This window comes from Ostrea edulis, chromosome 7 (assembly GCF_947568905.1).
Source record: "Ostrea edulis chromosome 7, xbOstEdul1.1, whole genome shotgun sequence".
Taxonomy (NCBI): Eukaryota; Metazoa; Mollusca; class Bivalvia; order Ostreida; family Ostreidae; genus Ostrea; species Ostrea edulis.
Genome location: NC_079170.1, coordinates 53,074,505 through 53,098,870, shown reverse-complemented (window position 1 = coordinate 53,098,870; position 24,366 = coordinate 53,074,505). Strand labels below are relative to the sequence as shown.

Below are 24,366 nucleotides of genomic sequence, written 5' to 3'. Positions count from 1 at the left end.
TGCGTATTCAATGAAATCAACGAAAACAAGTGCTTTACCGAGGAAAGACCTGTTGCTATCTATAATATAGGGTGGGTAGTGTACGCAACATCTCGCGACAGTATTACTCAGTGTTCAATCAACATAAAGAAGTTCCCTTTTGACTCGCATTCCTGTTTTATAAATATCGCAAACTATTTCGGAAATGCAGACTATCTGGATCCAATGCTCCAATATTCCAAACTGGAAACGAAATACTTTCAGAAAAATGAAGAATGGGACGTCACGAGTACTGACGTTGACTTAGTCACGAGTATTGATGTGAGTTCCAATACGACCTATAAACAGTTTTATTTTTACATGGAAATAAAGAGGCGGTACATTCCCGTATTGTTTTCAGTATTGCTTCCGGTGATAGCGCTTTCAATTCTGAATATTTTCTGTTATCTTTTACCAATTGAATCAGGAGAAAAAATGGGGACTTCCATGGCAATATTCTTGACATTTGCTGTGTTTCTTACGATAATTAATGATTCCATGCCAAAATCTGAGGACACTCCGTACTTCACCGTGTACTTGATGACTCAGTTGTTAATAAGTGGACTGACAGTGGTATTAGAGAGTATTGTACTGTACATCCATTTCAATATCTCGGACTCTACAGGGGATAACAAAGTTGCGCCTTTAGACATAGATGACAATCTTGAAAAAAATTCAAATAAGATTTGTGGGAAATGTAAACATTTCAAAATCAGTGGGAAGAAACTAGATCTTATTTTCATGATATTTGTAATATCAGCAAATGTTGTATCATTTCTATATTTCATGGCTAAATGTCAATAACTTTTCCAGATCATTTTCCATAAACATTATTTTCATTGCATAGGTTGTAATATTTTTAATTGTACAAGTACTATATGTAGCAAATCAAATTACGGTCCTCTTCGAATGAGTCATCGATGTTTTTTAATAGCAGCTTCTAAAAAAACCCGTAGACCTTCTATAATTATGACAGCTGTTTTAGTGATACTACATGTATGTATGTGTTTTTCTTTCATATTGTCATTGCAATCATTCTTTATTTCAATAAGGAAAAATGTTTACAATAGTGTGTATTCACCTGAGGTCTTTCTGTGCACGGGTCATTATCAAATATTTCTCAAAAATGCTTAAAGTTGAAAAAAATAGGCGACTAAACTTTTATTTATCAAAGCAAGCCAATTATGTTGTGTGATTTCCCATATATTCTAGAAAGATTAACAACTATGAGAGTAGCTGCCATGTAGATTGCTCCGCAGACATAATTAATTATGCATAAATAACGTAAAAATTAGTGTACTGTGACAATGTCATGTCTAAGCGTTCGTCAGGGATCAGCTCTGCGAAGGGATACTTTGTATAGAGATTTATACAGGTGATTTATACATGCCTTAAAACATTAGGTGATATATTACCTTCACTTTTATATAAAATACATGTACTAAATCTCTGTATACAATTGTGTAATTGTCATGAGAAATATAGTTCTGTGTCCACCTGCTACCTGTGTCACCACGGCATCATTTTATATGAATATTTATTATATAAATAGATAAAGTATGGTAAAACAAAACAAAGAATTCCAGCAGACCATGGAGGCCAAGTGTCAGCAACTATAGAAAAGCAGTAGAGATGATTATGAATAAAGTCTTGATTAAATATCTAATTAGGGAATCCAATGTACTAAAGCCTAGAACTCTGCGTGAATGAGATTGTGCAGTACTTCAGAAGCTCTCGGGGATCCCAGAGAAGGACAAGAATACGGAAACCATTGTCATGAAGGAAGCAAAGAATTCTGGGATCCATTAGGTTACAGACTACTAATTTTACCCCTATTTCATTGACCACGCAAGTAGTGCCAATTTATAAATAGAGGGTTTTTTTAAAAAATTCTTGGCGATGTCTGTGGGGTGGAATTGTGTTATTCTAGGGCATAGATGGAAAGGAGAGGGTCTGAAAAAAATATAATAATAGGGAATTCTGCTCTTAAGTGTGTAGTAGGAAGGGTGTAAATAGGTTCTCAAAGGGAAAGGGAAATATGCAGGGTAGGGGTTACTTGCGGTGTCATAACAGGACTTGTGTGCGGTGGATTTTGCTGAGATTCACAAATATATTTGGACTTGAATTGCTCTAAGTCTGTGCCAAATTTCAGTTAAGTTGAGGCGGTGGAATTTTTTATATTAATTTTTATGTTATAAAGGAATGTATAGGAAAATAATTGGTAGTCTGTGTCCATTACACTAGACAGGATGTAGAGGATACAATGTATAGGACGTAATTCGATCATACTGAAATTGTTAATATCATATTTTTCAATATCTTAAATCTCGCCTGGGCCCACTTGAGCGTCCCACTCCCACCCCACTTCGCTCCTTCAACACATTAAATCGAAACCGTACATGTAAGACCCTAGCTGATATTTGATATATTTGGAAGGGTTTGATAAAATTTTAGGTAAACTGACCAGTATTTTGATCTATATGAAAATGGATTGGAATTATACATTGACGTACAGTTCTTTAGAATAAATCAATTAAACCACAGGCCATGGGGGACATGCATTATGCAATTACCCCTATTTTTTCTAATGTGGGATCAACACATTTTCTTTTTACTTATGTTTTGTAAATGTAGATTAACTATTTTCGTCTCTCTTATGTATTAGGAAGGATCTCGTTATCAGTGAATGTTATTTTTTCTTACAATCGCTGATTCATGTTCAAATGCCGGTGTACATAATAAACCACCCCTATTGTAACCCACCACATGCGACTTCTGGTGAAATTTCGAGCCCGAAACGTACGATTAAATATAAGCGATAAATTTTCTTCAAAAAAAATTGTAAGAAGCAAGAGATACTCTTTTTGTACCCGAGTGGCAGTCCGCATAATTTGGCCTATGCTGGTTAAGCCATTTTCTGGAGAGTTCCGAGACTTTGTTAAGGATTGGCTGGAATATCATAAGCCTCACCATTTTTTTCAATTACGGTTCTCATGCCGAGAGCGTGTTTGCTGAACCACAGTTTCAGAGGAATGTGTTAGTTCTTTACATTAACTGTTCAGATTTTTAATTGTTTGTCATGAATATTTATGTGACAATAAGTAATTAGCGGAACCTTGATAAGATCTAACTTCTTTGCGCATGCCTTGATGGGGCATTATGATTTAGCCCTGATGGGGCGTTATGATTTAGCCTTGATGGGACATTGTGATTTAGCCTTGATGGGGCATTATGAACTAGCCTTGATGGGGCACTGTGATTTAGCCTTGATGGGGCATTATGAACTAGCCTTGATAGGGCATTGGTTGTTTGCGGGACCGTGTCCATTAGCTTTTAATGGGGCAATATATATATGTATTATAACCTTAATTGGATTGTGTTAATGTCATGTTAATTAGTCCTGTACATAATACATTTTTAGTTGTTTATTTTTATCTCAGCTTACATGTAGTTATTCCTATTGTATTGTAGTATATGAACTATATGTATTTTAATACGCGCAAGTGCATGGTAGTTATTTGGTCCAGGTATATAAGGTTCTGGTCAAGTTAAATTGGTTACCGACGAGCAATAAAGTCAGTTCGAACACGTTTCTTTTTCTTTTGTGTGCATCTTCATAGGACATTTACATTCCTGTACCCATTATATTTTGTAGATTGTATTCAACGTACTCCTTGGTGTTTATTTCCATTTCCTCGCTATTAAAGTCACGTGATTTTTATGCCCCCGAGATCGAAGGGCATATTTTTTTTGTCCTGTCTGTCATTCTGTCTGAAACTTTAACCTTGCTAATAACTTTTGAACAATAAGTGATAGAGCTTTGATATTTCACATGAGTATTCCTTGTGACCAGACCTTTCTGTGGGTACCAACATTTTTGACCATGTGACCTTGACCTTGGAGTTTGACCTACTTTTTGAAAACTTTAACTTTGCTAATAACATTTGAACAGTAAGTGGTAGAGCTTTGATATTTCACATGAGTATTCCTTGTGACAAGACCTTTCCGTTGGTACTAAACCTATTAGCCTTGACATTTGACCTACTCTTGAATTTCTTTACATTGGTCATAACTTCTAAGTGGTAAATTTATATTAGAGGTTTCATATTGTACATGAGCATTTCTTGTGACAATATCTTTCTACTGGTACCAAGATATTTGTCCTTGTGACCTTGGCCATTATCGGGGGCATTTGTGTTTCACAAACACATCTGTTTGTATATACATGTACATAGTACGGCGATTAAACTGGTTGATAGGCGCTCAACACACTCTATGTTAGTTTTGAGATGTTTCTTTGAAATATTTATTATAGAATACTTTTGTTCGGATGAGTGAAACGAAGAACATAAACTGACTGTTCTTTGTGTGATTATTGTCGCAGTTTTTAAATATTTTGAAATGAATTTTCGTTCGTTTACTATTACCAACAGACTCTGGTGGGAAGATGGATAAATTGCATGCATATCGTAGTTACAAGATTTTTTCTTGTAATTTCAAGACAATCTAAAAACAAATTATGAGATCTTTTCTCATTACAATAAGATATTTTCTTGTCATTACTCAAAACTCTTTTTATTCACATGAATAACTATACATTGAGGAAAGATTGTCACTGCATTAGCCGTATCAAACATCATAACCAATAAAAAGTTCAAGTAAATTCATCATGTCTTGAATTACATGTATGTTCTATTGAATGATGTCATGATATATCCCATCATGTGGGATATCTAAAAACACAGAGGGATAAAAGAAAGAATGTAAAATACTACATACTGTGCTTGTCAGTTACTTACTGTGATAACATTCAAACAATATGCAAAGAAAAACTATGATTACTTTATAATTCACATCTTCAGTTTCTTAATGTCAATACTGTGTATGTCTACCATTTGCATTTAAAACCGAGCGTTGACAACTTGAACTGAAGGTTGTTGAAATTTCGACCTAAGGAATGTGATTATGTTCATCTTGCAGCGCTTTTTGCAAGTTAGTTGTTGTAGCATATCTTGAACACACACAATTCATGTCATTCAAACTGTGATCGATTGAATTGTTGAGTTTGAGGGTCATAGAAGAACTTTAGCTATCTTGTTACAGAAAAAGCATCTCTGTCGCGGAAAATGGGTCACATCGTCATACTGGAAACCGATTTCCGGTACGTTCTGGTTCAGGGACAACCTCTATTGCCAACATGTTGTCAATACCTACCCATGTCATGACACTTTTGCCTCTGCATATGTCATGCATGTATCTTGCCCTTGAACACAGTGCAAATTACTCCCCATTCCTTCTATATACTTTTGCTCTTCCAAATTGCTCCACTTGTTCAAATTCGACCGTAATCTACATTTACACCATCTTACTCTCTCCCATGCTATTGGCGTTGAATAAGCCTTGGGCCCTTGTACGGACGTTTTTGGCATTTTGATGTCTTCTCTAGCACTGATAAGACCCGTCTGACTTGAGAAATATCTATATATTCAATGGATGGTGTACAGGTTGCAGGTACGAGGAATCAATGGATATGATGACGAAAACAAATGAACCTGTAAACAGAAATAGCTTTCACTCTTGGACGCCCTGACGTGATTTGATTTGATTTTGTATTGTTTAATGTCCCTCTCAAGAATATTTTACTCATATGGGGACGTCACCAATACCGGTGAAGGGCTTCAAATTTAGGTCTGTGCTCCGCGCTTCCGACCATTGAGCAGTGAGGGATCTTTAGCGTGCCACACATACTGTAACACGGGACACCCGTTTTTTAAGGTCATCGCTGAGGACCAGTGACATTCACACCTGATGCCGAGCGTTTGGCGATGGAACTGCTACTACCTGGTTTAACGACTTAGGTCTGTCGCGGCCAGGATTTGAACCCCGACTTTCCGCATGCGGGGCGAACACTCTACCTCTAGACTACCGAGGCGGTCAGCCTTTGTGAACATAGTTTCGTGAACCGCCGTGAAAACGATTGATCGTTGAACGGTTACACCGCATTAATCGAGCTTCCTCACTAATGGTCACCTCTGTCTGCATATGACACTCTCCAACATTTCTGGAGACAGCCCAGGCATCACTTCGAACCTTCTAGAAAACTTCGATAACTACATGTATATATTCAGCATACATGTATTCAGTGGCACTGCATTTTAATTCTATATTATAACCATCAAAATTGCACTGGAGAAGTATCCATATAGCACCCCCTTTGCGATATGCTGGGAATCAGTTCCATAATCACCAAGAAATTTATTTTTTTTAAATAATTTTATTTATTTTTCAAATTTTGTCCTGCATATTTAGCTTAAGACGTGGTCAGTTAACTAGGAGATAATTAACGTTATTTTTCATTCGTCAAAATAGAAAGTAATCAGTTGGTAGGACTTTTGACCAAAAACAACATCCCGTTGATCTTTTGTTTTTCTTCTTTATTCTATTCTACAGATATGAATTAATAATCAATTTCTGAAATCATACAGAATACCAGAGAAACTAAAAACGACACGTCAAAAAGAACAAAATATCGGCATCTCCGGTTTGCAAAGTTTGTAACCAGTTAGCTAATCCGGCCGGTCACAAAGTAAAAGTTTCTCTGTTTCTAGAAGCGCACGATCGTTTACATTTTCAGTAGCAGACACAGTACGTCTGTTAATATTTGTAAATATACTCAATCACTGAGTTACATGTACGTAAGCATATTCGCAGTCACAAATGAGTGAAAGTAGTTCCCCGGCATTTACAGAAGGGGCTGGCCAGGTACTCTCTACAGAATCTATAAAGAAAAACTACCAAACTGTGTAATAAGGCATCTTATTATATAGCTAATAAATAGTCTAATATAAAATCTGCGTAAAATCTAGAGAATGTTAGCGTTCAATATCCTTAGAATTTATTGAACGCTAACTTTGCATTGCGGAAATTGTATGCGCCCGAAACATTCCCAGTATGAGCGTTCAATGTTGACGTTACCGTCACGACGTAAACAAGCCAAAATGGCAGACGACGGTCCGAATTTGACATTTGATATTTACTTAAGCAAAATGTTTTACTGTACATAAATTATGATGCCCCCATTTACAAAATCAGTTTGCTTCATGCATTAATGACGGGTTAAATATTGAACAGTTAAGAAATGCATGCTGCTATTGCACACTGCCAATATTGATGAATTATCGTCTATTTTGGAGTAGTTTGAGAGAAAAGGGATATAATTTAACAACTAAATACTTTAGCTATATAATAAAAGGGTTATTGAACTTATATATGTGAATATTGGCACTCGTTGGCTGTCAAAATGCACTCGCAAGCTCGTGCATTTTCACAGCCAACTCGTGCCAATATTCACCAATATAAGTTCAATAACCCTATATTATAACACCGTATGTCAGACGGACTTCACACACCAATATTCCTAGTATATAAATGTACGTGTATTATTTCCATAAATATTGGCAAACATTATGCTTTTGAAAATGTGTTTGAATTCATTCCGTAGGGGACACAGTGTATCATTTAAGTTATCCGTATATATACGCGTACATATGTACTGTTCATTTCATGAAGTTCAAAATATTTAAGAAATGTGTTTATCTGTGTTATCCGTTATCATGAAGAATGAAAAGGTTTAATATAACGAACCGTGATTAATCTCATAAAAGACTCTTTCTAATGATCAGAACTCCTAAATTCATAAGATATACTTTGGTTTCATTATTTTTCTAAATTCATAAGATATACTATTGTTGTTTTGTGATTGTGTCAGACCGTGAAATCCCGTAATCAGATTTTGGGTCAAAAAGGAAGGACATTAGGTACATGGAGTGGCTTCACATCAACAAACTGAAAAAAGAATGAAGCTCTCGAAAATTCTTTAAACCACAGTACATTTACTACATATATACTAAATATACTACATATCTATTAGATATACATGTACAATATATACTACTTTACTATATAATATTTATTAATTAAAATATGCTACAAATTAACTTACTATTATAGTTAATTAGATACTTCGATTCTAACTGCCACGAACGCTTTGATAAATGTTTTACTTCAACAAATATTAAAACCTTTGCTACACCTCATTATTAGGATTTATTTAAACCTTTAGTGGCGTGCTCCTGTGATCTACATGTAGCTGCTTGGATTGATTGATTAATTAATTAAATATTGTTTAACGTCCCTCATGAGAATCCTTCACTCATTCAGAGACGTCACCATTGCAGGTGATGGGCTGCAAAATTTAGCCCTATGCTCGGCACCTAGGGCATTTGAGCAGGGAGGGATCTTTATCGTGCCACACCTGCTGTGACACGGTGCCTCGGATTTTGTGGTCTCATCCGAAGGACCGCCCCATTTAGTCGCCTCTTACGACAAGCAAGGGGTACTGAGGACCTATTCTAACCCGGATCCCCACGTAACTTGGAGGTCAGAGTTGGTGGATTATGTCGTGTACTATGATAAAACCTTTTTAGCCGAGTTGCAACGAAGTTGAACTCGGCTATTGGTTTGGTGATGCAGGCGGTTGGGCGTCAACAATTGGTTTCCGGATGATAACTCGAAAAGTTTACAATCTAATCAAATGAAACTTTGATATATTGTTGGGTACCAGGTAAGGAAGACCCCTATTAATTGTGGAGAAAAATGGTCAAAGGTCAAGGTCACAGTGACCGAAAATAAAATGAAAATTCCAGAAAAATTTGGTTTTAGGATGATAACTCAGAAAGTTTAAATCCGAATCAAATGATACTTAAAGATAATGTTATGCACCAGGTAAGAAAGACACCTAATGATTTTGGAGGAAATAGGTCAAAGGTCAAGGTCACAGTGACAGAAAATAGATTTAAAATTCGAAAAAAGTTTGGTTTCAGGAGGATAACTCGAATTTTTTTAATTTGAATCAAATAAAACTTGGATATATTGTTGGATACTGTTATATCCGGAACTTTATGTGGTTAATTTGGTTGGTTTTGCTACTACTGTTAACTGCGTATGAATATCTGATAATAAAAAGTAGTTCACAATGGCTGAGCTGTGTTGATACCATGTGCGTACATGTATTCGGAAAATACACGCAAACAACACAACAAATTGGCGACGAGGTGAAACATTTAAGTGCAGAAAACGTTCCGTTCTTGTCTGGATTTATAACTCGTTCCTTAAACCGGATCTGCAGTGATAATTCGCAAGGATGGCGGCACTAGGATTAATTGGAAAAATTGACCCCTTCGATGAGACAATCGAACCGTGGGAAAGTTACGTTGAGCGCTTTGAACAGTACTTCGAAGTCAACGAAATAGATGCAGGAAAGAAGGTACCGTCGTTATTATGTCTTATTGGTGGAAAATTGTATTCTTTGTTACGTGACCTAACTTTTCCTGACAAGCCTGCAGCAAAATCTTATGGAGAACTTGTGACTTTACTAAATAACCACTTGTCCCCGAAACCCCTTAGCACGACAGAGCGCTTCCGTTTTGACAAGCGTGATCAAAAGGAGGGAGAGACGATAGCTGAGTATATAGCTCAACTAAAGAAACTTACGATTCATTGTGATTTTAATGCATCGCTGAACGAGAAACTTCGAGACCGATTAGTTTGTGGTATGAGACATGCCCACATTCAAAAGCGTTTGCTATCGGAAAAAGACTTATCTTTCGGAAAAGCAGTGGAAATCAGTCTTGCAATGGAATCAGCTGCCAAGGACGCTACAGAATTACAGTCAAGGAACAAGACAGAGACCGGGGCAGTAAACAAACTTCAAACACGTGCGACTCCCAGGAATAAACATCCTAAGTCGAACGATTACAGAAAAGATACGGTGCGATGTTACAGATGTAACGGAGGCGGACACACAGCACAAGACTGTCGATTCAAAGATACGGTGTGCCATAACTGCAACAAACGTAGACACATCAAGAAAGCGTGTCGGTCCAATCCCAAGAAACCTGTTCGTAAGAAACCGATTAGATACGTGGATGAATACCAGGATGATGGTGGTGATTGCATCGCCAGTTTAGAACTAAATAACCTATCAAGTAAAGATATCATCTGGATCAACCTGAAATTGAATGGCATTTCATCACAGATGGAATTGGATACCGGATCGGCTGTCTCAGTGATGGCTGAGGATGAATTCCATAGGAAGTTTGGAAAACAGAAATTTAGAAAACCAGACATGATACTACGAACATATTCAGGAGAACACATTAAACCAGTCGGTTGTGTTAACGTGCAAGTAGAATACAATGACAGTAGTTACACATTGCCATTGTATGTGGTTCAAAAAGGAGGACCCGCACTTCTTGGCAGGGATTGGCTGAGAAAAATTCCATTGGACTGGAAAGTGATTAAAGAAACACATGCCATGCACTCTGTGAAGGTGACGAGCATCAGTGAAATTCTGGACAAATACAAAGACGTATTTAACGATGATGTTGGTACTTTGAAGGGTATCACAGCGAAGCTGTCTCTCAAAGAAAACAAACCCAAGTACGTCAAAGCTAGGACTGTACCATTTTCATTGCGAGCAAAAGTTGAGGAGGAACTTGAGAGGTTGGAAGCAGAAGGTACTCTTACGAAAGTTCAATACAGTGAATGGGCGACCCCGATTGTACCCGTATTAAAGAAAAACGGCAGTGTGAGAATCTGTGGTGATTTTAAAGTGACATTAAATCCAGTACTTAATGTTGATCAATATCCGCTACCAAAAATTTATGACATTTTTGCCAACATAAATGGAGGATCACATTTCTCCAAGATCGACTTGAAACAAGCATACCTGCAACTTCCAGTGGACGAAGAATGCAAAGAGCTATTGATCATCAACACACACCGTGGGTTATATCGCTATAACCGGATGGCATTTGGAATTGCATCAGCACCAGCAATCTGGCAACGAACGATCGAGCAGATATAACAGGGGGTTCCTGGAACACAATGTATCCTAGATGATATGGTGATCACGGAAAACAGATGAAGAGCATCTACAAAACTTAGAAAAGGTGTTGCAGAGACTTAGTGAATACGGTTTGCGTGCGAACTTAAACAAGTGTGAATTTTTCAAAGAGAACATCACATTCTGTGGACACGTCATTGATAGACATGGTCTACACAAGACACCAGAAAAGGTTGCTGCTATTGTCAAGGCACCATCACCCTCCAACGTGTCGCAGCTTAGGTCCTTTCTTGGATTGGTGAATTATTATGGGAAATTCTTACCGGATTTGGCAACTGTACTTGGACCTTTACACAAGTTGCTGCAGAAGGACTGTCAATGGAAATGGACTGAAGCCTGTGAGGAGTCTTTCAACAAGGTCAAGGACTTGGTTGCTTCAGATATGGTGTTGACGCACTACAGTCCAGATCTGCCTATTTCGTTAGCATGTGATGCATCGCCATATGGACTTGGCGCAGTGATTTCACATGAGTTACCGGATGGAACCGAGAAACCAATTGCATTTGCTTCTCGTTCTCTTGCGCCTGCAGAGAAGAACTACTCCCAAATTGATAAAGAAGCCTTAAAAATTATCTGGGGAATCAAGAAGTTTCACGCTAATTTGTTTGGAAGAAAATTCAAGTTGATCACAGATCATCAGCCCTTGATTCATATATTCAATCCTCAGAAAGGTGTACCAGTGACTGCATCATCACGATTACAGCGTTATTCTCTATTCTTGTCAGCATACAACTATGAGATCGGATTCAGGAAACAACCAAGCATGCTAATGCAGATTCAATGTCGCGACTACCCTTGGAAAGCACAGAGTCTGACTTATCCATAGACTTGGTGGACGCATTTCACATTGGACAGATTGAATGTTCACCAGTTTCCAGTAGAAGGATTCAACAGGAAACTCGGAATGATGTAATTCTCGGACGTGTGATGTCATGTGTGAAAAGTGACTGGACACCAAAAGATAAAGAGGGGGATCTGGCACCATTTCATGCACGCATAAATGAACTATGTATACATCATGGATGTGTGATGTGGGGTGTGAGAGTGATCATACCTGCCAAACTCAGAGACCAAGTGTTATTCCAAATACATGAAGGACATCTGGGTGTTGTCAAGATGAAAACTTTAGCCAGAAGTTTCTGTTGGTGGCCAGGCATTGATCAGGATATTGAGACCGTGGCCAAGAAATGTCATGGGTGTCAGCAGAATCAGAATGCACCCAAAGGAGCACCATTGAATGCATGGGAGTGACCCACGAAACCATGGGATAGAGTCCACATAGATTTCGCCGGACCTTTCCTAGGATCTATGTTCCTGATAATGGTGGATGCACATTCGAAGTGGCCGGAGGTGATCAAAATGAGTACGACCACATCAGCGTCCACAATTGACGTTTTGAGAACAGTTTTCGCCCAAAACGGACTTCCAGCAACTCTTGTGAGTGACAATGGGCCGCAATTTACGTCGAGGGAGTTCGAAGATTTTGTTGATGCCAATGGCATTAAACACATCAAAACTTCACCATATCACCCATCCAGTAATGGACTTGCCGAACGCTTCGTACAAACATTCAAACAAGCCATGAAATGCAGCAGAAGTGACTTGGGTAACATCAAGAAAAAACTGGCAAACTTTCTGTTAGCTTACAGAAATATTCCGCATTGCACTACCAATGAAACTCCAGCTATACTGATGATGTGGAGAGAGTTGAGAACGAAAATGCAGCTGATGAGACCAAATGTCGAATCACATGTTAAACAGAAGCAGCAGGAGATGTGTGCACAGAGAAGTGCGCATAACAGAGAATTTGAACCTGGACAATCGGTAATGATGAGAGATTATCGAGGAAATAACAAATGGATTCCTGGAACTATTGCGCAACGAACAGGACCAGTATCATATCGTGTGCAAGTTGACCCGATGACTCAATGGAGGAGACATGCAGATCAAATCGTGGTATCGCAAGTTCCAATGATGACGCCCAGCGTAGAAATTCCAGAGTCAAAACAGTCAAGTGAACCAAGTGGTACATGCGTGGATAGTGACGACCAGGAGATGAATGTTCCAGAGTACAGAACATCGCAACCTGTCACACCAGTGAGAACGTCGAAAGTTTCGCAACCGCTTAAGTCCGATGTCACACCAGTGAGAACATCGAAAGTTGTTCGTACACCGCGAAAAGCCATGCCTATTGCACAGGAGAAACGATATCCAGTTCGGATCCGCAAACCAAAGATCATGGAAGATTTCGTATACTCTGGTGCTCAGAAGACCAATACCTGATCTGTGTGTGTAGGAATAAGTTGTACTGTGTTTAGGGGCATAATAATCCCCTGTACAACTCTGTGTGTTTATTTCAAACTCTACTCAATAGTCATACATTTTTTTTGTGGTTATTTTGATATTAACATGTGTATAGATAATACATCTATGTTTGTGTGTTGTGATGGACATGTTCTTAAAATATAGACTATATTCAGTAAATTCAATCAGTGACACTTTACCCTTGGACATTTTCATTTTGGCAGTATAAAGTTTAACGTAATTGACAAATGTATGTACATCAATCTTAAGGGGGAGAAGATGTTATATCCGGAACTTTATGTGGTTAATTTGGTTGGTTTTGCTACTACTGTTAACTGCGTATGAATATCTGATAATAAAAAGTAGTTCACAATGGCTGAGCTGTGTTGATACCATGTGCGTACATGTATTCGGAAAATACACGCAAACAACACAACAGATACCAGCAGAGCAAGGCTCCTATTGATTTTGGAGAACAAAGGTCAAGGTCACAGTCACCGAAAATAGATTGAACACTTCAGACTAATATGGTTTCTGGACAGTAACTCGAAAAGTTTAAAACTGAAATTAGTTCTTCACAATTATAAATATGCCACATCGTTCCTGACTTTACAATGTATCCCATGCAACTCGGCTCATGCATCCCTGGGTGCATACATATGTATATTGGTGTGGTTTTTTTTTTTATATATCTTTGACTCATTGTAGTGCATGTACAAACTATAGAACAAATTTTAACGCTGTATGGTCCGAATTACAATATATTTTTTTCCATCTCGTAAAAACGCAATTAAATCATCGCACGTATTTAGTTATGAGGCTGTATGACATGTCATACATTATTTCACCTGTTTTAACCCAAATTATTTGATTTTAAATCGATGTTTACAAATAACCGCGTCACTCTGCCATTTCAAGTGACAGTCACGTGACCAGTTCAAACTTTCAGATCATCGGTGGTCTTATCTGTGTAAAGATGTGTATTTTGTTACAACAGTACCGTGCCATAAGTTTAATAGAAATAAAAATATCAAATACCTCTTAGTAATTCGTTGTTTTACGCTCTTTCAGCCTTAAAGCTAGACAGTTGCGTATGAGTTAATACATCATGTTGGGATTCCCCTGACGCGCGTGGGTCTATTTATAGACGTTTATTATTTATATGATTTATATATGTACCACACTATATTTACTTTCTAAATAATATTCTCAGTTTTCTTTTACATGCAGATGTGTTCAAGCATGTAATTAAGGGAAAGTTAATAACTTTATAAAGTAATTAATCTGCTTTAAAGTAATAATGTACAAAAATAATACATGAACATCGGGTCATACAGCTTTAAACCGCAATTTCTTGTAGTAAAAGCTTTTAGGTAGGGCAAGGATATCAAAGGTAAAAGCTGTATTTTGAAATTGAAAAAACCTATGGCCCTTTTAACAATCTACATGTAAGTAGATTAGAATAACTACTTATTCGTATTAAACAGCTTAGAAATTTCTCCCCGTTCATCGCCGATTGTCAACCATCAGAATGACGAGAAAAAATGTATTTTGATTGTCATGGCGAGCGCAGCTAAATGTACATGTGCATGCGTGGATATCGAATTTACCCCCAGGGAATGGTGTCTATCCATGGGTTTTTTTTATCGTGGGCATAGTCCAATCAAATCTAGGAGTAAAACTGAGTATTTTACTATTACATGTAAAAGTGCATAAATTAGACAAATACATTTGTATACTAAGTTCAAGGGGGTGGGGTCAGGCCGTTGATCCCCCTCCATCTGCGCTTCTGACATAGCCTCTATCAATGTAGTTAAGATGATTTAATTTTGAAAATTCTTAATGAATAAAGATTCTGTATTATAAAAAAGACTACAATAGGATACAAGAACCCAGTTATATTTTTATGATTATCAAGATATTTGTAATCATAACAAATGTAGAACCATTTGTATATATCATGGTAAATCTCAATGACTTTTGCAAACCATTTTTATAAGGATTTTAATTGTAAGGACTCGTACCTATTTGTTACAAAATGCAACACTACAGACTGATGTCAAGACAACACTACAGACTGATGTCAAGACAACACTACAGACTGATGTCAAGACAACACTACAGACTGATGTCAAGACAACACTACAGACTGATGTCTAGACAACACGATAGACTGATATCAATACAACACTACAGACTGATGTCTAGGCAGCACTACAGACTGATGTCTAAACAATATTACAGACTGATGTCTAGACAACACTACAGACTGATGTCTAGACAACACTACAGGCATCACTACAGACAGATGTCAAGATAACACTATAGACTGATGTCTAGACAACATTACAGACTGATGTCTAGGCAAAACTACAGACTGATGTCAAGACAACACTACAGACAACACTACAGACTGATGTCAAGACAACACGACAGACAACACTACAGACTGATGTCAAGACAACACTACAGACTGATGTCAAGACAACACTACAGACTGATGTCAAGACAACACTACAGACTGATGTCAAGACAACACTACAGACTGATGTCTAGGCAGCACTACAGACTGATGTCTAAACAATATTACAGACTGATGTCTAGACAACACTACAGACTGATGTCTAGATATCACTACAGAGATGTCAAGACAACACTATAGACTGATGTCTAGACAACATTACAGACTGATGTCTAGGCAACACTACAGACTGATGTCAAGACAACACTACAGACAACACTACAGACTGATGTCAAGACAACACGACAGACAACACTACAGACTGATGTCTAAACAACACTACAAACTGATGTCTAAACAACACTAGAGACTGATGTCAAGACCATACTACAGACTGATGTCAAGACAACAATACAGACAACACTACAGACAACTCTACAGACAACACTACAGACTGATGTCTAAACAACACTACAGACTGATATCAAAACAACACTACAACCTGATGTCAAGACAACACTACAGACTGATGTCAAGACAACACTACAGACTGATATCAAGACAACACTACAGACTGATGTCAAGACAACACTACAGACTGATGTCAAGACAACACTACAGACTGATATCAAGACAACACTACAGACTGATGTCAAGACAACACTACAGACTGATGTCAAGACAACACTACAGACAACACTACAGACTGATCTCTAGGCAACACTACAGACTGATGTCTAGGCAACACTACAGACTGATGTCAAGACAACACTACAGACTGATGTCTAGACAACACGACAGACTGATATCAATACAACACTACAGACTGATGTCTAGGCAGCACTACAGACAACACTACAGACTGATGTCAAGACAACACTACAGACTGATGTCAAGACAACACTACAGACTGATGTCAAGACAACACTACAGACAACACTACAGACTGATGTCTAGGCAACACTACAGACAACACTACAGACTGATGTCTAGGCAACACTACAGACTGATGTCAAGACAACACTACAGACTGATGTCTAGACAACACGATAGACTGATATCAATACAACACTACAGACTGATGTCTAGGCAGCACTACAGACAACACTACAGACTGATATCAAAACAACACTATAGACAACACTACAGACTGATGTCAAGACAACACTACAGTCTGATGTCAAGACCATACTACAGACTGATGTCAAGACAACACTACAGACTGATGTCAAGACAACATTACAAGACAACACTACAGACTGGTGTCAAGACAACATTACAAGACAACACTACAGACTGATGTCAAGACAACACTACAGACAACACTACAGCATGATGTCTAAACAACACTACAGACTGGTGTCAATACAACACTACAGACTGATGTCTAGGCAGCACTACAGACAACACTACAGACTGATATCAAAACAACACTAAAGACAACACTACAGACTGATGTCTAGACAACACTACAGACTGATATCAAGACAACACTAAAGACAACACTACAGACTGATGTCTAGACAACACTACATGCATCACTACAGACAGATGTCAAGACAACACTATAGACTAATGTCAAGACAACATTACAAGACAACACTACAGACTGATGTCAAGACAACACTACAGACTGATGTCAAGACAACACTACAGACTGATGTCAAGACCATACTACAGACTGATATCTAGACAACACTACAGACTGATGTCTAGGCAACACTACAGACAACACTACAGACTGATGTCTAGACAACACTACAGTCTGATGTCAAGACCATACTACAGACTGATGTCAAGACAACACTACAGACTGATGTCAAGACAACACTATAGACAACACAACAGACTGATGTCTAGACAACACTACAGACTGATGTCAAGACAACACTACAGACTGATGTCAAGACAACACTATAGACAACACAACAGACTGATGTCTAGACAACACTACAGACTGATGTCAAGACAACACTACATACTGATGTCAAGACAACACTACAGACTGATGTCAAGACAACACTACAGACTGATGTCTAGACAACACTACAGACAACACTACAGACTGATGTCTAAACAACACTACAGACAACACTACAGACTGATGTCTAGACAACACTACAGACTGATGTCAAGACAACACTACAGACTGATGTCAAGACAACACTACAGACTGATGTCAAGACAACACTACAGACAACACTACAGACTGGTGTCTAGATAACACTACAGACAACACTACAGACTGATGTCTAGACAACACTACAGACTGATGTCTAGACAACAATACAGACTGATGTCAAGACAACACTACAGACTGATGTCAAGACAACACTACAGACTGATGTCAAGACAACACTACAGACTGATGTCAAGACAACACTACAGACAACACTACAGACTGATATCAAAACAACACTAAAGACAACACTACAGACTGATGTCTAGACAACACTACAGACTGATATCAAGACAACACTAAAGACAACACTACAGACTGATGTCTAGACAACACTACATGCATCACTACAGACAGATGTCAAGACAACACTATAGACTAATGTCAAGACAACATTACAAGACAACACTACAGACTGATGTCAAGACAACACTACAGACTGATGTCAAGACAACACTACAGACTGATGTCAAGACCATACTACAGACTGATATCTAGACAACACTACAGACTGATGTCTAGGCAACACTACAGACAACACTACAGACTGATGTCTAGACAACACTACAGTCTGATGTCAAGACCATACTACAGACTGATGTCAAGACAACACTACAGACTGATGTCAAGACAACACTATAGACAACACAACAGACTGATGTCTAGACAACACTACAGACTGATGTCAAGACAACACTACAGACTGATGTCAAGACAACACTATAGACAACACAACAGACTGATGTCTAGACAACACTACAGACTGATGTCAAGACAACACTACATACTGATGTCAAGACAACACTACAGACTGATGTCAAGACAACACTACAGACTGATGTCTAGACAACACTACAGACAACACTACAGACTGATGTCTAAACAACACTACAGACAACACTACAGACTGATGTCTAGACAACACTACAGACTGATGTCAAGACAACACTACAGACTGATGTCAAGACAACACTACAGACTGATGTCAAGACAACACTACAGACAACACTACAGACTGATGTCTAAACAACACTACAGACAACACTACAGACTGATGTCTAGACAACACTACAGACTGATGTCAAGACAACACTACAGACTGATGTCAAGACAACACTACAGACTGATGTCAAGACAACACTATAGACAACACAACAGACTGGTGTCTAGACAACACTACAGACAACACTACAGCATGATGTCTAAACAACACTACAGACTGATGTCTAGACAACATTACAGACTGATGTCGAAGACAACCTTACATACTGATGTCGAAGAAGTCCTTGAAGCGTAAGGACAAATATAGTACGTACACATATATGATTGATTGATTAAATATTGTTTAACGTCCTTCACGAGAATATTTCACTCATATGAAGATGTCACCACTGCCGGTGAAGGGCTGCACAATTTAGGCCTATGTTCGGCGCTTATGGCCTTTGAGCAGAGAGGGATTGTTATCGTGCCACACCTGCTGTGATACGAGACCTCGGTTTTTGCGGTCTCATCCGAAGGACCGCTTGCAGCTAGAACAGTACAGTATATATATATCGCTACGTATCAAATATATTGCAAATAGGTCCCAAATTAATATGCAATAAATGTAGTGCATTTAACCAACAATTCAACATAGTACATGTACCTATAGCTATGACATACTGTGCACATAGGTACAAGTTAAATATTATAGCACTTATACCTACCAATGAAATAGGGTAAATATACATAACAATGAAATGCATTTATATTACATTTAGGTACCAATTAAATATGCATGTTGTAAATATTGGAACCAATTAGATATAGTACATATGGGTGATAATAGAATATTGCTATATACATTGTAGATATGGAAAGTCATCCTGTTTTTAATAATTTGAGTTATTAGTTAATAAAACATCCAAATATGAAGCAGATATGGAAGACTACGTGGTGTCTTTTTGTTTGATTGAATCGACATATGAATGAAAATGAATATAGTTTATGGATATAACATGGGAATTCCAACAGTCTGTTGGAAGTCCTGATCACCGAAGACTACGTAGATATTGTCAGTAAGGAACTCCAGCATCTTTTTAATATCGACTTCAGAGTACTTGTGCGTGGAGTCAGAGTGGTGCTTAACAATGAATTACTGATCAGAAGATATGTACGTGTTCCATTTTTATTGTATAGTCAGCTGTCTAAGATATCTTTAAGTTATCGTGAGTAATGGTCGTGTAAATGCGTATACATTGTACCTTCACTGTTACATATTTGAACTTCTCACTGCCTGTATTCCTTAATCCCGTGGGGATCCGGGTTAGAATAGATACTCACTACCCCTTGCTTGTCGTAAGAGGCGACTAAATGAGGCGGTCCTTCGGATTAGACCGCAAAAACCGAGGCCCCGTGTCACAGCAGGTGTGGCACGATAAAAATCCCTCCCTGCTCAAAGGCCATACGCGCCGAGCATAGGCCCAATCGGAACTCCTCGAATGTCTCGCGCACTCGACATATATCTCGGATGTAATACGATGGTATCCATGAGCGAATTTGATGCATTGTCATTTGTGACGTCACAGCAATGCATCAAATTCGCTCATGGATGCCATCGTATTACATCCGAGATCTATGTTGAGTGCGCGAGACATTCGAGGAGTTCCGATTGAGCATAGGCCTAAATTTTGCAGCCCTTCACCGGCATAGGTGACGTCTCCATAGAGTGAAAATTCTCGAGAGGGACGTTAAATGAAATAAAATCAATCAATCTTAGTTGTGTTTAAAATGTAAACGTGGCTTTGTAACTTGTCCAACTCTCTTAAAGTGAACATGAATTGACATGAAAACTCGAAATGAAAATTAAACAGAAAATAAACAGATTTATCAATATTGTGTAATTGGGAGTGAGGGGTGTAAACTGTACATTTGTACACATTCGAAAGGCATTGTGAAATAATTTATTTTTTCTTCTGATACAGTGAGTCACAAATAGATAGTTCGTTAGTGATTTCAAGCATTTCATTATTGCACTGCAATGTGTTAAAGCTGATTCTTAAAGGAGCATGGACTCGATTTGAGCTTAAATAATCAAATTTTATTTTTCCATTTTTAATGTTTACAAGATATTCCAAAGGTCAGCAAAGTGTGGATGTCAGTTGTAGAGTTACAAAAGAGATACAGAGCTCACAATTCTTCGTTATGTAAAGGCTCGTGTCATATTTCTGTGTACATAAGTTAAATATACTAGACTAGTATAAATTTGGTTTAAAGCAGATGTTTTCAAATTACAAGTTCATTCTGAACACAATTAAACAGTTTCAGTGTTACATCTCATTTTGTTTTAAACATGATATTTTCTTAAGCAATCTGTGTGTACATGTATTAATTAAATAAAACATGCCTAAATGTCTCAGATAAACGTTATAATTGTAATTTGAAATTTTTTTTAATGAAATTTGAAAACGAAATGAATATATTTTATACATAGCGCCATATTTTAGACTTGAATCGGACGAAAAAGAAAAGTACCGATCCCGATTTAAATTAATAAGATAATCATATTGTACCTAATTGTAAACAAATTTTCATTACGAAATTAGTTTCATTTATAAAGGCATTTAATTTGTAAATCATTTACATCAAGGGATTACATACATGTGTGTACAATGTTCTCTATGACTACCTTTTTACAATTCCGATTGGGCTTGGTTCAAATTTGAAAAATCGCAATATTTCTGAAGTTTGACCATTTCATTTCAATTTCTAGTTAAATTATATTTCTCCAATAACCGTTTTTTCTGACATGTTTGGTGAAGATTTTATCCGTAGATTTAAAAATATTAACAATTAACGTTTCAATTTTCATAAGTATTTTTTTCTAAAAAAAAAAAAAAAAAAGAAAATGTTTTATTATATATTCATATTAAGCATACAATCATATTGAAATTTGGGCTTTGAAATATCTAATTTACAAACACATCTTTTTATCATGGAGGGAGGGGGTTCCAAAAAAAATTCGTTTGAAATAATTGAGAGCTTGTAACACTCTTTCTATGGTGAAATCATGTTTCATAGTTGGTGTTGAATAAATTTTAGTTGTGATGAGCCACTATTTATTTTTCAGAGCGGTACTCAAATGCTAAGTTAACCGATAAGCTTTCATTTATTCAATCTGCTTTTCTAATTACCTATCTATTCTATACATACGTGTAGCTGTGATTTGTACTCTTTCAAAAGAAAAGATGTCTGATTTATTTCATTGTTTCTAAAACAGCAAAACAGTGTTTCCTCTTTCATTGATCGAAACTTCATGTAGATATATTCGTTTTGAGAAAAGCGTAATTGAGAAATAGCACATACCATTTTCTGGGGACTTGATATCAAATTGAAAGAAGAAACCCGAGCATCCATAGCTGGTCACACTATTTAAAGTTTAACATTTTTAAGGAGATTTAAAACCTTTATCGCCAAAAAAAATATTTGATCTCCCTTTGCTAATAGCATTGAATTAAATATTGATCTTTCTATGAGAAATGTATATATTCTTTCTATTTGGAAAGGGAAATTATTACGATTGCTTCTATTGATATATTAATACGCTTTGAAAACTATACTCGCTGTCATGTGAGAGCTGTTTATTCAGTTAACAGTGCATTATGATTGATATTCCGAAAAATAAAATGTCTTGGAACTTAAACGAAGTTAAAATTGAAAAAACTTTAAATGTTAACGATATGTTTGGACAATATCTAGGCGATTCATAAAGTTCTAACATTTCGAAATGATTTTGTTAACACTTTCACTGTGTCTATTACATGCCTGTAGTTTTAGTAAATATTTAAAACACACATGACATCTACCTCTATTATGCCTCTGAAGAGCTAACAGAAACAAGTGTCTAATTTGGTGATGGGTAAATTAAAATTACTCGTGTTTTTTATAATCATTTCGCTGGGTTTTTGTTTAGCAACCAACAGGTCACAATTATTCAAGGATTTTTTGGACAGTTATGAAGTTCGAGTGGCGCCGTTTGATACTGCATCTGATTCGATAACGTTATCTGTGGGGTTAATTCTCATGTCGATTCGCAAAGTGAGTGAAAAGGATCAGACCTTTTCAGCGTCTTTCTGGATTTCAATGACATGGGGAGATAATCGTTTGATATGGGATCCAACTTCTTACAATAGTATAACACAGATTCAGACCACTTCAAAATCCGTGTGGATCCCAAGCTCAATTTGCATTTTTAATGACGTCACAAATAATAAATGTTTGACGGAAGAGAAACCGGTAACCATATACAATTACGGATATGTGACGTATATAACCTCGAGAGAAAGCGTCACGAAATGCAAAATCGACATCACAAAATACCCCTTTGATTCGCAGACTTGTTCATTATATTTTGGAAACTTTTTCGTGGACTCAGAATTCATAGCCCTGTCATCGACTCACTCTGTATACGACTTAACTTACTTTGACAGGAATGAAGAATGGAACGTCCAAGGTGCCTCTGTTGTAGAACATCACGTTTCCGCAAAGGATAAACAACTGTTGTTTCATTTGAATATGAAGAGAAAACCGGATTATATTGTTCTGACCGTTCTCCTCCCCGTGATTATTCTCTCAGTTTTAAATATATTTTGTTTCGTATTACCAATAGACTCTGGGGAAAAGATGGGTACGTCCATGGCAATTTTCTTAACCTTTGCTGTGTTTCTGACTGTCATTAATGATACAATGCCGAAGTCGGACGATATTCCGCCTTTTACGGTATATCTGACCATACAATTAGTCATCAGTGGACTGACCGTTATCTTAGAAATTATAGTTTTGCATGTCCATTTTTGGTCTACTGATAACAGTGACACTAATAAAGTAGAGCCCGGTGAATGTGATGTTAAGGAGAAAGGTGATGTTACGGAGAAAGGAGATTCTAAAGTTAAGAGATTTCGAAGAATCATCAATCTTGCAAAAGAAAACTTAACAGCTAAAGTACTTGATAGAATATTTATGGTATTGGTCATAATTGTGGATTTTATTTCATTGATAATATTATTTGCAAAGATTCGATAGTTTTCGTTCAAAAACAACTGAAATAATTGCAACACCTATTACATACATGTATATATACCGGTACTACAAACATGTCAGTGATAAAAAGGGTTGTCTTGCTACACACACGCACACACACACACACACACACACACACACACACACACACACATATATATATATATATATATATATATATATATATATATATATATATATATATTTCATATATACATGTATTTATATATATACATGTATTTATATATATATATGCATTGTCATATTGCTTATATATATATATATATATATATATATATATATATATATATATATATATATATAAGCACTGAAAAGGTCACGACACTTTTGGTTATTTAAAACTCAAATTTTCGACGCAAC

General features: G+C 37.1%; 3 protein-coding genes across 3 annotated transcripts; all 3 read left to right on the top strand.

The window, feature by feature from the left end:
* Window positions 1-9,220: 9,220 nt before the first annotated feature.
* Window positions 9,221-11,810, top strand: LOC130048713 (uncharacterized). Its single transcript, XM_056145752.1, has 2 exons — window positions 9,221-10,595; window positions 11,002-11,810. Exons 1-2 carry the CDS (start codon window positions 9,221-9,223, stop codon window positions 11,808-11,810), a joined length of 2,184 nt encoding a protein of 727 aa, XP_056001727.1.
* A 494-nt stretch (window positions 11,811-12,304) lies between these two features.
* Window positions 12,305-13,267, top strand: LOC125656427 (uncharacterized protein K02A2.6-like). The gene has a single exon (XM_048887032.2). It carries the CDS (start codon window positions 12,305-12,307, stop codon window positions 13,265-13,267), a length of 963 nt encoding a protein of 320 aa, XP_048742989.2.
* Window positions 13,268-22,821: 9,554 nt separating this feature from the next.
* Window positions 22,822-23,988, top strand: LOC125656428 (acetylcholine receptor subunit beta-like). Its single transcript, XM_048887034.2, has one exon. It carries the CDS (start codon window positions 22,822-22,824, stop codon window positions 23,986-23,988), a length of 1,167 nt encoding a protein of 388 aa, XP_048742991.2.
* The last annotated feature ends 378 nt before the right edge of the window (window positions 23,989-24,366 follow it).

Excerpts from the sequence above, each read along its gene's own strand:
- LOC130048713 (XM_056145752.1), top strand. The coding sequence starts at position 9,221 with ATGGCGGCACTAGGATTAATTGGAAAAATTGACCCCTTCGATGAGACA. Across the intron at positions 10,596-11,001 it reads TGAGAGGTTGGAAGCAGAAG|ATGAAGAGCATCTACAAAAC; the intron begins GTACTCTTACGA and ends CACGGAAAACAG.
- LOC125656427 (XM_048887032.2), top strand. The coding sequence starts at position 12,305 with ATGGTGGATGCACATTCGAAGTGGCCGGAGGTGATCAAAATGAGTACG.
- LOC125656428 (XM_048887034.2), top strand. The coding sequence starts at position 22,822 with ATGGGTAAATTAAAATTACTCGTGTTTTTTATAATCATTTCGCTGGGT.